Source organism: Oncorhynchus mykiss, chromosome 10 (assembly GCF_057628025.1).
Source record: "Oncorhynchus mykiss isolate SJ-2025 chromosome 10, ASM5762802v1, whole genome shotgun sequence".
NCBI classification, from domain to species: Eukaryota; Metazoa; Chordata; class Actinopteri; order Salmoniformes; family Salmonidae; genus Oncorhynchus; species Oncorhynchus mykiss.
The window spans coordinates 19,951,793-19,965,513 of record NC_143031.1 but is presented as its reverse complement, the minus strand read 5'-3'; the positions used below and the strand labels follow the sequence as shown (position 1 = coordinate 19,965,513).

Below are 13,721 nucleotides of genomic sequence, written 5' to 3'. Positions count from 1 at the left end.
CGTGGCGGCATAAGCTCCACTCTGGTTTCATTCTCAAGATATAACAACAACAACAATTCAGAAAGTGATAACAAATAGTGTACATCACTATTATTTTAATACAGTTGAAATAAAAGCTAATCCAATACATTTGATTGACATTGAATACAATTTGTAGATACAGCTATTTATTTGCAACACTAACAATCTGGACTTTTTATTACATAAAAACAGACGTCTTTTAAACATCAACATACCTGAAAATATCATGATCTCACTGCAAGACAGTCCTTCAAAAATGCCTTGAGTCCAATGGCATTAGCAGAAGGCCAAACTGATTCAAGACCAGTGCGTACAACTAACAAGTTGTTCCTGCCACCTTTCTTTGCATTTACACTTCTTTCATTTTCACTTTCTTTACAACTTGAATTTTAAATTGTCTTTCAGGTGTTTTGCTAGCTTCATGCATGACAAACACTATTTTAGAAATCTTGTTTCATTTAGTTTATGATCTACATTGAATTCTAATTACACCACTAAAACAACCAGCAGGTGGCTCTCTGAGTTAAAAAATATATTTGTAAAACTACAATCTTTTCTCCAATTCACTACCTCTATTTTCTAAACGAGGCAAAATAAGAGCCCCAAACCATATGCATAGCACATTATTACATGACAAGACAAATTCAAATAGAATTGTACAAGCACAATCGTTATATACAGTTATCGAGAGTTGAACAAATAGGGAGTAGTGCTTTGGCTCGCTGACAAAGTGTCAGTGTGCCTGGTGATCGGGGTGTCACTCAAACTTCTTGAGGTGGTTGTAGAGGGACTGGACATAGGTGAAGATACACATGGGGTCTGGTTTGTTACCCATCACCATCATATCCTCTACCTCTATGAGACGCACACAGTCAGCCTGCTCCCTAAAAGAGACAGAAGGAGAAAGAGAAAATAAAAATATATAACCCACAATATTTAAAGATAAGGTTTCTAATACATATTATATATGTATATATATATATATATATATTATAACACCATATGCCACAGACTTGTCCCAGGATCTCCTCCTTGGGGTATTACCCCCCAACACACACATACACACTTACTCTGCTGTGGTGAAGGCCACTTCAAAGTTGTGTTTGCGATTGGCAGGATTCAGTGTGTTGTAGTCAAACTCCAGGGGGAAGAAGGAGTGGACCAGGGCAGCAAATGCCATTCCATCACACCAGCTGGATGAGAAGTTCTGGATGTCTATGTTCTGATGGAGGAGAAAATGGTAGGAGCCAAATGCAGTGTTAATTCCATAGAAGACCAGTTAAAAACGTAAGTATTCCTATATATTGACTAACTTTAAGGGACACATTTGCTGGTAAATCTTCCAGGTAAATCTCCCATTAACATAACACTCCAATTATGAACAAAAGTTAATGGTATGTTAATATGGAGCCTCTTAAGCTGTCTAAAGCCCTGGGAAGAATTGAGATGGACAAATTGCTGGAAACCAGAAACAAATCTCAAGTGTGCTAGCTAACATTTATCACATTGTGAACAGTCTGTCACAAAGGACTAGGGCTTGACTCACCTGGTAGCTAAAAGTTTTGGATCGGCACCACTCCAGGAGCATTGCCTTGATGCTGCTGGCGCTGTTAAAACTCTGGGAGCGCTGCAGTTTGGGCTTGGAGCCTGCAGCCTTGGACCTGCAGAGTGGAACATAGAGGTGGTCAATTGTTTGTGGCTGTGTAGTTCACTTGGTAAGAACATGATTCTAGCAACACCAAGGTAATGAGTTCAATTCCCAAAGGGATTCTTTACACACACATTACAAATGTATGCACACACTATGCTTTAAGTCACTTTGGACAACAGTGTTTGTGTCTGACTTCTCACACAATGATAGTGATAATATACATGTAATAAAGGGTTGAGGGACATGTACAAATGTGATACAAGGGCCTGTTTGACACTCAAAACAAAGTACTGGGTTGATAGGAGTAGGGTTATGGTCTCAACCTAGGGTTCAGCATTTACTCAATAGGGAGTAATAGCTAGCTAAGTCGGGCAAGAGAGACAATGGGTGAAGTCAGGGTGACTGACTGTGCCTTTTGTACCTGTCACACTCAGAGGCCAAACCCTCAAACAGAGACCGTTTGCTCTGCATCCCGAGGTTGCGAGGCAGCGTTTGTGACCTCTGCAGTTTCCGCTCCCCACCGCCCCCAAACTTGTCCAGCCCACCAAGCCTGTCCGGACCGCCTAACTGGTTTGGACCGCCAAACTTGTTTGGACCACCAAATTTATTTGGACCGCCAAACTTGTCCAGGCTCCTAAAGATTATGTAAAAATGTACATCATTGAGCTTCTGAATAAATACTAAAATGCCAGGTTTACATGGTTGTGATTTACATGTATTTGAATAGTGTCTCATTTGATATGTTTTATAATTTGTCAAGGACTGACCTGTCTGTGCCAGGGGGTGGCACTTTTCTGGGGGGTAGGAGTTTTTCTGCACATCACACAGAGAGAGAGAAAGAGACAGACAGAGAGGAGGAGAGCGAGACAGAAAGAGAGAACAATGTTAACCTGACAATGAACAAAAGACTAAGAGAGGCAAAGGCAGACAACAAAACACACAATGAACAAAGATTCACAAAACACTTTACACAAAAACAAGCTTCTTAACAAAAAATAGGAAGTTCATAAGATAGTTTGTAAGTGCAAACTAATATTTCTTAAGAATTCATTATTTTTCTCACAAACCTCTCAAATATCTTCTAATGAACTTCTTAACTATCTTCTTAAGATGATTGTTGCTAGACAACCGGTCTAGCTAGCAATCTAAAAATGCTAGCATATTTATTACTGAGATGTTCTTGGGTTTAAAATAATCAATACTGACAATTTCAGAGGAAGTTTGTGAGTGAATTAAACATGTTCAATTGCTTTCATTAGCTTATTATCTCACTGCCCATAGTTTTTAAGACTAGGGTTTAGCTATCTTGGAATTAAGAACATTTCCAAGAAGAAATCCAATAACTTTATTTTCAAGAATCTAATTTCCTCTGAACTTCTTGCTTAATGAGAAGCATAAGAAATAACGTAAGCACCTTATTAAGGAATAGCAACTTTTCATAAGTTCATAGTTAAGGAAAAATTACAATTAAGAAGAACATTATTCTTAAGAAGATTTTGCAAATTCGGGCCCAGTTCCTAGTTTTACCTGTGGTTGCTGGGAAGCTCATGCTACGCGTTAGACTCGGGCTCACTGCCTTAACTGCAGGTGCTACTGTAAAAGAAAGAAAGAAGGGAAAAAAACTGAAATAGAACGGGAGGTCAGAGAAAGAAATGTGAAAGAACAAAGTCGGAAATGGAAAAGAGGAAAGAGATAGTAGGGAGAGAGTCCTTGTGTCCCTTACCACGTTCACCACGTTTGAAAGGAAATTCTCCCGATGCTTTGGGTGTGGTATCCTCAAATACTGGTTGACTAGGTGTTTTGGGTGCAGGGGACGGAGATGGAGGGGCTGCAGGAGCCTGCGTTGGTGTTGCAGAAGATTGAGTTGGGGTGGCAGGGGGCTGAGTTGTGGCAGAAGGAGACCAAATTGGGGTCGCAGGAGCCCAAGTTGGGGTGGCATGGGACTGAGTTGGGGCAGCAGGAGCCCATGATGGGGGGGCAGGGGACTGATTTGGGGCAGGTGCAGTTGATAACTCTGGACTAGTTCTGCTCAAGGCACTGACAGGGGTATGAGGTGGGGCCAGAGATACAGAGATGTTCTCCTTCTGCACTGCATGACTGCTGACTGGTGACCTCACTTGCATTTGTTGTCCAGAAAAACTCTCTGATTGGGTGAGAATAGACAGAAGAGGAGAAAATGTTTGCTGGTAAAGTTTAGCTTGTATGCAAGGTGTGATTTGAACTAGAGGGTGACATCCGGTCAGATGGATTGTGTCAACCAGACCTGAGTTCAAACAGTATTCGTTTTCTATCAAATACTTTAGCTGCACTTGATTGAGTTTGACTGCTGCAATGAAACCAATGGAAACATTGTACATTTGACATTCCAGGCCGGCTCAATCAACAAGTATTTGTATTTGAAAGAAAACAAGTACTATTTGAACCTGGCCAGGTGTCAATGAGAGTAGATGACAGACACAGATTCCCAATCTGGCAGAAATGACTACATGTTACAATCTAGGCCCACTGAAAGCAAAACATATGATGTACCTGATCCTTGTGATAGATCTGGAAGGGTAAATGTATGCATTGATACAGGGGTCTCTCTCTTCAATGCTGGTGCTGAAACAACCAAGACAAGTCAAAAACGTCAGCCATGGATATGTTCCTGCATTTACCTTTTATTAATAATAAAGGTTGATTTTTCAAAACACATCTTAGGGGGACAGTTCACCCCAAAATTACTAGACTTTTGCACAAAATCCAAGGGTAAGGGTAGAGAGTCCAATCCATGTTCAACTCACCAGGACTAAACAGAGCATCAAGTGCTGTTTTGGGAGTGGCGATGTCAGCAATTGGGTAGGTAGGAGACTTTAGTGTTGAAGCAGGAGATTTCCTGGCCAAAGCAGGAGATTGGGCTGGCGGTTTGGGGCCAGTCGGGGAGTCGGTTTTGGTTATGGCAGTGCAGGGAAGATGTGGCTCGCCGAATGATGAGTCGTCTGATTTGTTAGGAGTGTACATACAATATGAGGATTACAAAAATATCAATAGCCTGCTTACAAGGTAAGTAAACAAACATGTAACATATAGCTAGCTATATTATATTACAGTTATTTTACTCACCAGATTTAAACAAAAAATCTGGTCTGGCTTTAGGTGAGGTGACACCTGCTAATAAATGACCAGGAGACTTGAGCTCCACTGAGGCTCGTCTGGGGCCAGTTGGTGACTCGGGACAAGTCCTGGTCATGGCACTGACGGGGAGATGAGGCTTGTGCTCCTCTGCCTCCTGACCACTGACTGAATGGGAGGTAGCAGACATGCATGAGGAAAGAGGTGTGTGTGTGTCAATTCAGTTTCAATTCAATTCCCTAATATAAATTGTTTTCTAAAATCTTGAATAGTAACTTAGAATTTTCAACTGAATTGACCCCAACACTGATGTGTGTTTAAACCTTGGTCTTTGTGATGTCCATTCTCCAACACAACAGCAACATTTTTGTCTTCCGTTTTGTCAACACCTTTGTGACCCTATATAAAAGAGAAACAGAACACACTTAACTACGGCCCCACTACTACACAATAGGCACAATCTAAAAGAACACACAATAAATAAACTGTATAACAAAAGTTAAATCAGGAACAATAAATGATGTGAGCACGGCTCATGGCCCTGTTAAGAAATGTTATTATGATTTTTGCTAATGCATACGAACGGCCAACACGCTTCCTGTGGTTACTTTTTTTATTGACATTGCTGTGAAAAGCAGGTGAAGGACTTTTGAATGTGTTGATGGGCTTCCCGCCTTCGCTTATACTAGTCTGGTGGGAGTATCCAGGACTGAGGCGGGGCTCACTCGAGACAGAGAGGGATTGCTGGTTGATAACAAGTGTGAATGAAAGCTTTATTAACTGGCCCAACTTTCCCAGTGAACTCGGCAGATGTTGCCCAGGCCAGCAAGCAGCCCTGATTGTCGAGCCCTGCAGTCTCTTTCGCTAATCCACTCCCTGTACTCTATGTCATTTGCCAAATAAAATGCCACCTGCTGGAGAAGACAGACTTTGGTCCCAGTTATCCCTCTTGCTCCCGCCTTGGGCTATAGTAATCAGTGTAATTTTGTAAATGCTGGATCTCTATGGCAAGATGCATCACTCACCCAAGTTTTGTCAAACTCTGGCCAGTGTTGTCTGAGATATGGTGTGTGACTTCCCGATTTCATAGTGGGGGACAACAACCTGGAATTTGCTACAGGCCCAAAATGGCACCAGGAACATAGCCTTAGAATCTAGCATTGCCTTAAATGGCCAGATGAGCAAATTGAAAACATGGTCCACCTTGTGGATACAAACAAAAGTACAGCTTTAGGTCTTCTTTAACCCCCCCAAGAACGAAAAAACAGAGCCATTTTGACCCCTCCTGACAATGACAACATTGGACATTTGGTCTGGGAATGGTATTATTCCTATTCATCTCTGGGTCTCCATAAGTCCCAATTGTGACTGTAGTCTTTAGTGGCACTGGGGCCTAGCGAGTGGGTCTAACTGAGAGGTGTGGAGAGACAAGCCTTAAGTCCTGGAGCTATTTTGGATTTGTAATCAGTCACCCCAATGTCCCCCACTCCTCTTACATCCTAATATAGCCCCAAACAGGGCCTTTTGAGATCAGGGAGTTAGTAGTGGGACAGCCAAACTGTTCCAATGCTATCATTCAGTGCCAGAACTCAATACTTCAGAGCCTTCTAGATTGGCAGCCGCACCCGCTATCCCCCATGGCTGCGACTGCCAGCGATAGAGCCACGATGAGAGCCCGGTCAAGTCATAGCAGAGGCTAGGGACACTAGAGACTAGGGATTAGCTGTAGAGATGATCTGTGTGCACGGCTCACATACCTACTGTATCATTGTTGCTCTCTATTTGTCTCACCCGGTCTGCTTCTCCATTTAAAAAATGTTCCCGCTCACTCGCTTTCTGAATCTATTTGACTTTTAGTCGATCTCTCCCTTTTTCCTCAGAAACACGCAAACACACATACAGATACAAACACACAGAGTCAAACAAACACAGTCAGACACACATTTGCAGGAAATTTAGGGTTACAGGGTATACACACACACATTTTAAGATGTCATTTAGATCTACTTTTAACTATAAAGATGCTTTTTATTTATTTCCATTGTCCTCCAAGACTTGCTGAATCTCAGGATTACAGTACTATGGTTACAAGGGATATACACACGTACAGACGTAAGATCTTAATTTGATCCCTCTTTTGTTGCTGAGAATTTTTCTGCAGATGAGCTTTGTGATTTACATAAATTCACTGAAAACCTGCACTAACACATATTAACAGTATTGCACTTTCACGAAGCCTAATTTTGACCAGCTAATCCGTAGGAACGCATTTCTGACGTAGTCAGGGTTGATGGGGGAACAGCCAGGTGACATCAGCGCTGTGGAATGTTGGCAGGGTGTGTGTTTCGAGAGGGGAACAGCTGGCAATCCAGCTCAGGGGGATATTGACAGGGAGACGGAATTCTACTTTCGGAATTCTACTTTCCGTCCCGTCAGGAGGCTCAGCTCAGGACTGGGATTGGTTGGACGAAGCACTCCCTCATGTGCTGCTCTGAAGTGAAGAGATATGGAGACCCAGAATAGTTCCTTAAGGGCCTACACCTGGTACTTGCTGCCCCAAGATAAATGCGTGTGTGTGTGTGTGTGTACCACTTGTAAGCCTAACCCTTTATTTCATTGTAGATCCAAATACAAATTCAAGTGTGTATGTGTGTTCAGATACATTAGGGGTGGAAGTCAAATAAGAATAACAACAATCCGTGTCAGACTATCACCTACCACCTATCATAATCCTACCAACCACTAATCCTATCATCGATCCAACAACCAAACCCTTCTCATTCTCCAAGAGCAGTTGATATGAAACACAAAAAATCCTGACCTGTAACCAGCAACAACGCAACATAGCCTCTCAGCTAGCACATAACATTCTGAGAACCATGTTTCTTAGAGCATGGTGAGAGCGTGGTTGTCCTATGGTTATTTTGCATACAACCTTCCCACAACTTTCCCACAAAGTTGCTTGGCTTTGGAACTTTCTCAGCACATTTAAAGGGATACTTCAGGATTTTGGCAGTGAAGCCCTTTATTAACTTCCCCAGAGTCAGATGCTCATGGGTACCATTTTTATGTCTCTTTGTGCAGTTTGAAGGAAGTTGCAAACTAGCACTAGCGCAATTGCTAACGAGTGTTAGCGCAATGACTGGAACTAGCAGATACCCATAGACTTCCAGTCATTGCGCTAACGCTAGTTAGCATTGGCTTTCTAAACTACAGTACCACTAACTTACTACATATTGGACACAAAGACACACAAATTGTATCCACAAATTCATCTGACTCTGGGGAAGAAGATAAAGGGGCTCTCTTCTAAACTCTCGAAGTATCCCTTTAAGGAACTTGACAAAAACAGTTTCCTAAAAGTTTGGTGGTTTCTTTTAAAAACATAGTTACTTTTAATCTAAATGTTGGTAGTGTTCTAGGAAACTTCTCCTACTGGTTTGAAATTTGGAATTTTCTCAAATACAGTTGAAGTCAGAAGTTTACATACACATAAGCCAAATACATTTGAACTGAGTTTTTCACAATTCCTGACATTTAATCCCAGTAAAAATTCCCTGTTTTAGGTCAGTTAGGATCATCACTTTATTTTAAGAATGTGAAATGTCAGAATAATAGTAGAGATAATTATTTATTTCAGCTTTTATTTCTTTCATCACATTCCCAGTGGGTCAGAAGTTTACATACACTCAATTAGTATTTGGTAGCATTGCCTTTAAATGGTTTAACTTGGGTCAAACGTTTTGGGTAGCCTTCCACAAGCTTCCCACAATAAGTTGGGTAAATTTTGGCCCATTCCTCCTGACAGAGCTGATGTAACTGAGTCAGGTTTGTAGGCCTCCTTGCTCACACACACTTTTTCAGTTCTGCCCACAAATTGTCCATAGGATTGAGGTCAGGGCTTTGTGATGGCCACTCCAATACCTTGACTTTGTTGTCCTTAAGCCATTTTGCCACAATTTTGGAAGTATGCTTGGGGTCATTGTCCATTTGGAAGACCCATTTGCGACCAAGCTTTAACTTCCTGACTGATGTCTTGATGTTGCTTCAATATATCCACATAATTTTCCTTTCGCATGAGGCCATCTATTTTGTGAAGTGCACCAGTCTCTCCTCAGCAAAGCACCCCCACAACATGATGCTGCCACCCACGTGCTTCTCGGCTGGGATGGTGTTCTTCAGCTTGCAAGCCTCCCCCTTTTTCCTCCAAACATAACAATGGTCATTATGGCAAAACAGTTCTATTTTGATTTCATCAGACCAGAGGATATTCCTCCAAAAAATAAAAATGTTGTCCCCATGTGCAGTTGCAAACCGTAGTCTGGCTTTTTTTAATGGCGGTTTTGGAGCAGTGGCTTCTTCCTTGCTGAGCGGCCTTTCAGAATATGTCGATATGACTTGTATTACTGTGGATATAGATACTTTTGTACCTGTTTCCTCCAGCATCTTCACAGGGTCCTTTGCTGTTGTTCTGGGATTGATTTGCACTTTTCGCACCAAAGTACATTAATCTCTAGGAGACAGAACGCGTCTCCTTCCTGAGCGGTATGACTGCTGTGTGGCCCCTTGGTGTTTATACTTGCCTACTATTGTTTGTACAGATGAACATGGTATATTCAGGCATTAGGAAATTGCTCCCAAGGATGAACCAGACTTGTGGAGGTCTACAATTATTTCTTGGCTTGGCTGATTTCTTTTGATTTTCCCATGATGTCAAGCAAAGAGGCTCTGAGTTTGAAGGTAGGCCTTGTCATACATCCACAGGTACACCTCCAATTGACTCAAATGATGTCAATTATTCTATCAGAAGCTTCTAAAGCCATGACATCATTTTCTGGAATTTTCCAAGCTGTTTAAAGGCACAGTCAACTTAGTTTATGTAAACTTCTGACCCACTGGAATTGTGATACAGTGAATTATAAGTGAAATAATCTGTCTGTAAACAATTGTTGGAAAAATGACTTGTGTCATGCACTAAGTAGATGTCCTAACCGACTTGCCAAAACTATAGTTTGTTTACAAGAAATTTGTGAAGTGGTTGAAAAACAAGTTTTAATGACTCCAACCTAAGTGTATGTAAACCTCCAACTTCAACTGTACATTCCATTCTCACCCTCAACAAAACTCTCTCTATCCTCCATCTTAAATGTGTTCAGGTGTGCACGCTAATTGGCCACACCTGATCTTAATGAGTGCTTGTTTCCTTTGAAATGGGGTCTGTTTGAATAGAATAACATGAACAGATTTGTATGCTTAAAAAACATGGCATGCCAGCTCCATCCTGGTGGTGTAGTGGACTAATTCCATGGAGAGACGACGATTTGATTCTCACTGATGCTATGTCACAATAAAAATGTGTTTGCATGATTAATGCCTAAGGAAATTAATTTCCATGTGTCCTATCTGTGCTTTGAGTTTAAAAATGTTAGCTCAAAATACGCACCTATGAAGGTGCTGGGAAGGGTGGAGAGGTTTGCTGCTATGTCTGTCTCCTATTCCAGCCTTTCTCTCCTCTCTCTCTGTTTCTATACATCCAGAGTTGCAGTTATGGGAAGTTATGTTAGCTAGGACTTTGTGGTGCTATTAAAATCTGTCCTGAACCAAGACTGGAAATTATACTTTCAGGTGAAACACACACACACACACAGCTGAGGACTCAAACTAGCTTGGCGTTGGATATAAAAAATGAGGCCTGTTTTAAAAGTTGATGGGAGGTTTAAAGCTCCACACAGAGCTGTCTGGACCAGGGGGGTACAGAGCGGTCCCAAAGAGCTCCAACCCAAATGTCCAGGACCAGAGCCATCAATCAGACCTGCCCTGCCAAAAATACATGTGCCCTTTTGCGAGGACGGAAGGAGCGGAGAGAGGGGAATGGAGGAGCAGATAGCACTGACTGGCCTCTTGGCTTAACCGAAAAACACACAGACAGATTTAAATCTTTGGATTCAATGAGAGATTAGAAGTGTACGAGCATCCAGTTAGTTCAAGGTGCACTACAGGGTACAAAAAGTACACTTAAAAATAGCCACGAAAGAAAAATAGATACCCTTACACAGTCTGAATAAATAATAAAACTGTGGGAGCATTCATGTGTGTACAAGTACAGTATCTTCTTTCAACGGAAGGTACCTAATGACACACAGACAGACAGGCAGACAGTAAGAGGTCCTCTGGATGTCATGCTCATGGTCCCACTGGAGGAACCACCAGCAGAGATGCTACATTGAATGTGTAGAATTTGGGTGTCTGCAAAAATGTGTATGTGTGTTATTTTTTAATTTAAAAACTTTTTCAAATGATGTGGCCCGAATCAACTAGTTCTATTTGATGTACAGTGTATGTGAACGTATTTTCAAATAATTTCCTATAAATAGCCTACTATTTGAAAGTATTTTGAAATACTTATTTCTATTTCAGATACATTATTTCAAACACCGAAACCACTTGGGTTAAATGTATGGGAGTGTATTTGGGTATTCTCAAATATATACCTTTACTTTCCAAGTGTATTTCCAAATACATTCCACTACTTGTATTTTCTGGTGTGTGTGTGTATACCACAGGAGGTTGGTGGCACCCTAATATTATAATATATATTTTTTGTACCTTTATTTAACTAGGCTAGTCAGTTAATAACAACAAATTCTTATTTTCAATGACAGCATAGGAACAGTGGGTTAACTGCCTTGTTCTGGGGAAGAACGACAGATGTTTTACCTTGTCAGCTCTGGGATTTGATCTTGCAACTTTTTGGTTACTAGTCCAATGCTCTAACCACTAGGCTACCTGCCGCCCCTAACAGGAAGGATGGGCTCGTGGTAATGGCTGGAGTGGAATAAGTGGAATGGTATCAAATACATCCAACACGTGGTTTCCATGTGTTGGATGCCATTCCACTCACTCCGTTCCAGCCATTATTATGAGCCGTCCTCCCCACAGCAGCCTCCTGTGGTGTACACATAGACGCTTGAATTCGTTTTTTGGAGTGTCTCCAAATGCAAAAAGTGACATGTTTAAAGAAGGTCATTCGGGTGGAGGATGGGCAGCTTGCCCTTGTCCCATTACTGCCTACTGTAGATACACACAGCTTCACACCATTTAATTTATTAGTACTACACTAAGCCAGGAGCTTTAAAATGAATGACCAGGGACAACACAGCACTTTCCCCACTGAGAGAGACAACAGATTTACAACTTAGCACTGTCTCAATCTCTCTTTCTCTCTCACACACACACACACACACACACACACACACACACACACACACACACACACACACACAAACACACACACACACACACACGAAAGGCTTTCAATTTTCCCAGATGACATTCCCTTGCATTCAACTAAATGATACAATATCTTCTCCAGTAACAAGGCAATACTCACATTAACCATGTTGTCCTCCATGGGCTCTCTGCTGGAGAGATGGGCTGATGTGGAACTAGAGGCGCCAGAACCAGAAGACCCAGAACCAAGACCAGAAGAAAAAGACTCTGACGGTCCATTGGGGACCATGGTGGAGGGACTCCCGTGGCTCCTGTTCACCATCCCCTGGGACGAAGTCATGGGGATCTGTCCCCTACTGTCCCTGTCCTCCAGGGCGCTCCTGTCCACCCCTTTCCCTGTCAGACCCTCCACTAGGCGGGCCAGCGCCTCCAGCTGACTCCGGAGCTGCAGGTTCTCCTGCGTCAGCCGTTGCACCGCCTCGGCCAGAGGCCCTTGGGCTTGACATGCCTCGTCCACCCGCCGCTCCACGGCCCGCTTGAAGGCACTCACGTCCACGTGCACCTCGCGCACCGCCGCCGCCAGCGTGACCTCGAAGCGACCCAGTGCCTCACACACCGTCTCGTCGCACGTGGCACCCCCGGCTGCCGACACGGTTGTAGGAGCGGCATCCATGTCCCCACTAGCAACAGACACCCTCAGCTTAGAGGAAATGGAGCGGTGCATATGTTTAATGGACGATGGCGGCGGCGGCTCTACTGTTCTTTCCTCTTCTTCTCCTTCTCTCCCCGTTTCTCCTGCCTGGGCTACTGAGAGGAGGTGATGAGGGAGGGATTGATCTTTCTCTGATACCACAGTGAGGTCTTAGAAGGAGGGAGTTTTAGAAGGTGCTCTATAACTGTTTCCCAGTACAGTTAAAATAGTTTTCAAGGAGGACTGTGCTGGAAAATAGACTCAATTAACTCCACAGAGGTCTTTCAGTCTCGACACAGTCAGATTCTCTCACTTCCACAGAGGACAAGAGCTATTATTCCTAGGCTCTGTGGTTCTGTTCAAAAAGAGAGATGCAAAATTATACCCTTCAAAATCAAGTTGTCAAGTTGTCAAAATCAAGTTGTCAACTGTCACACTGCGGAGGTTATGGAAAATTTGAGGAGGTAGACATATCAAACAAACCTTTTGAAGAGTCCTGCTGAGGGAGCAGTCCAGTAGTGTAATCCAGTCCCCATGTGTGTATGTTTATATAAGTGTGTGTATGTGTCTGTTTGTTTGTTTGTGTGGATTTCATCCACACACCTCTAAAGTAATGTCATGAGAATTGCTTTATTGTGTGTGTTCTGTATGCTGTGCAGCTCTGCTTTAAACCACCAGCCTTGTGAGTAGGTTCATCTCTGTATTAGGGGAATAAGCAGGAGGAGGGAGTAAAAGGGGAGGGTACAGACTTCATGCAGTACTCCTCCTCCCTCCCTCCCACCCTGATGTGGGCCCAACTTGTGCTGGAGTTAAAAGTAAGTGTGTGTGTGTGTGTGTGTGTGTCAGTGGAGGCTGGTGGGAGGAGCTATAGGAGGACGGGCTCATTGGAATAAATGGAATGGTATCAAGCCATCAAACCATGTTTGACTCCGTTCAATCAATTCCATTCCAGCCATTACAATGAGCCCATCCTCCTATAGCTCCTCCCACCAACCGCCACTGGTGTGTGTGTGTGTG

The 13,721-nt window shown here is 42.8% G+C and overlaps 1 protein-coding gene across 3 annotated transcripts; it reads right to left on the bottom strand.

The window, feature by feature from the left end:
- Positions 1 to 65: 65 nt before the first annotated feature.
- On the bottom strand, positions 66 to 13,502 carry LOC110533466 (uncharacterized). Of its 3 annotated transcripts, none has more exons than XM_021617699.3 (13): positions 13,188 to 13,502; positions 12,174 to 13,059; positions 5,107 to 5,182; positions 4,775 to 4,951; positions 4,456 to 4,650; positions 4,202 to 4,273; positions 3,396 to 3,815; positions 3,200 to 3,265; positions 2,440 to 2,485; positions 2,094 to 2,306; positions 1,568 to 1,682; positions 1,092 to 1,243; positions 66 to 905 (listed from the first exon to the last, which is right to left on the bottom strand). In XM_021617699.3, exons 2-13 carry the CDS (start codon positions 12,735 to 12,737, stop codon positions 779 to 781), a joined length of 2,223 nt encoding a protein of 740 aa, XP_021473374.3. In that variant the 5' UTR covers positions 12,738 to 13,059; positions 13,188 to 13,502; the 3' UTR covers positions 66 to 778. The 3 variants fall into 3 exon arrangements, with proteins under 3 accessions (XP_021473374.3, XP_036845754.2, XP_090042220.1); XM_036989859.2 differs by having other exon boundaries at positions 3,200 to 3,262; XM_090186094.1 differs by having other exon boundaries at positions 6,541 to 13,059; positions 13,188 to 13,388.
- Positions 13,503 to 13,721: the final 219 nt, after the last annotated feature.

What these genes read in the sequence shown, in the direction of transcription:
- LOC110533466 (XM_021617699.3), bottom strand. Translation starts at nt 12,737, where the DNA reads ATGCACCGCTCCATTTCCTCTAAGCTGAGGGTGTCTGTTGCTAGTGGG. An exon ending in GAGCTTCCCAGCAACCACAG is followed by an intron (nt 2,486 to 3,199) that starts GTAAAACTAGGA and finishes TGTGATGTGCAG; the next exon opens with AAAAACTCCTACCCCCCAGA. An exon ending in CCAAAACTTTTAGCTACCAG is followed by an intron (nt 1,244 to 1,567) that starts GTGAGTCAAGCC and finishes CTCCTCCATCAG; the next exon opens with AACATAGACATCCAGAACTT.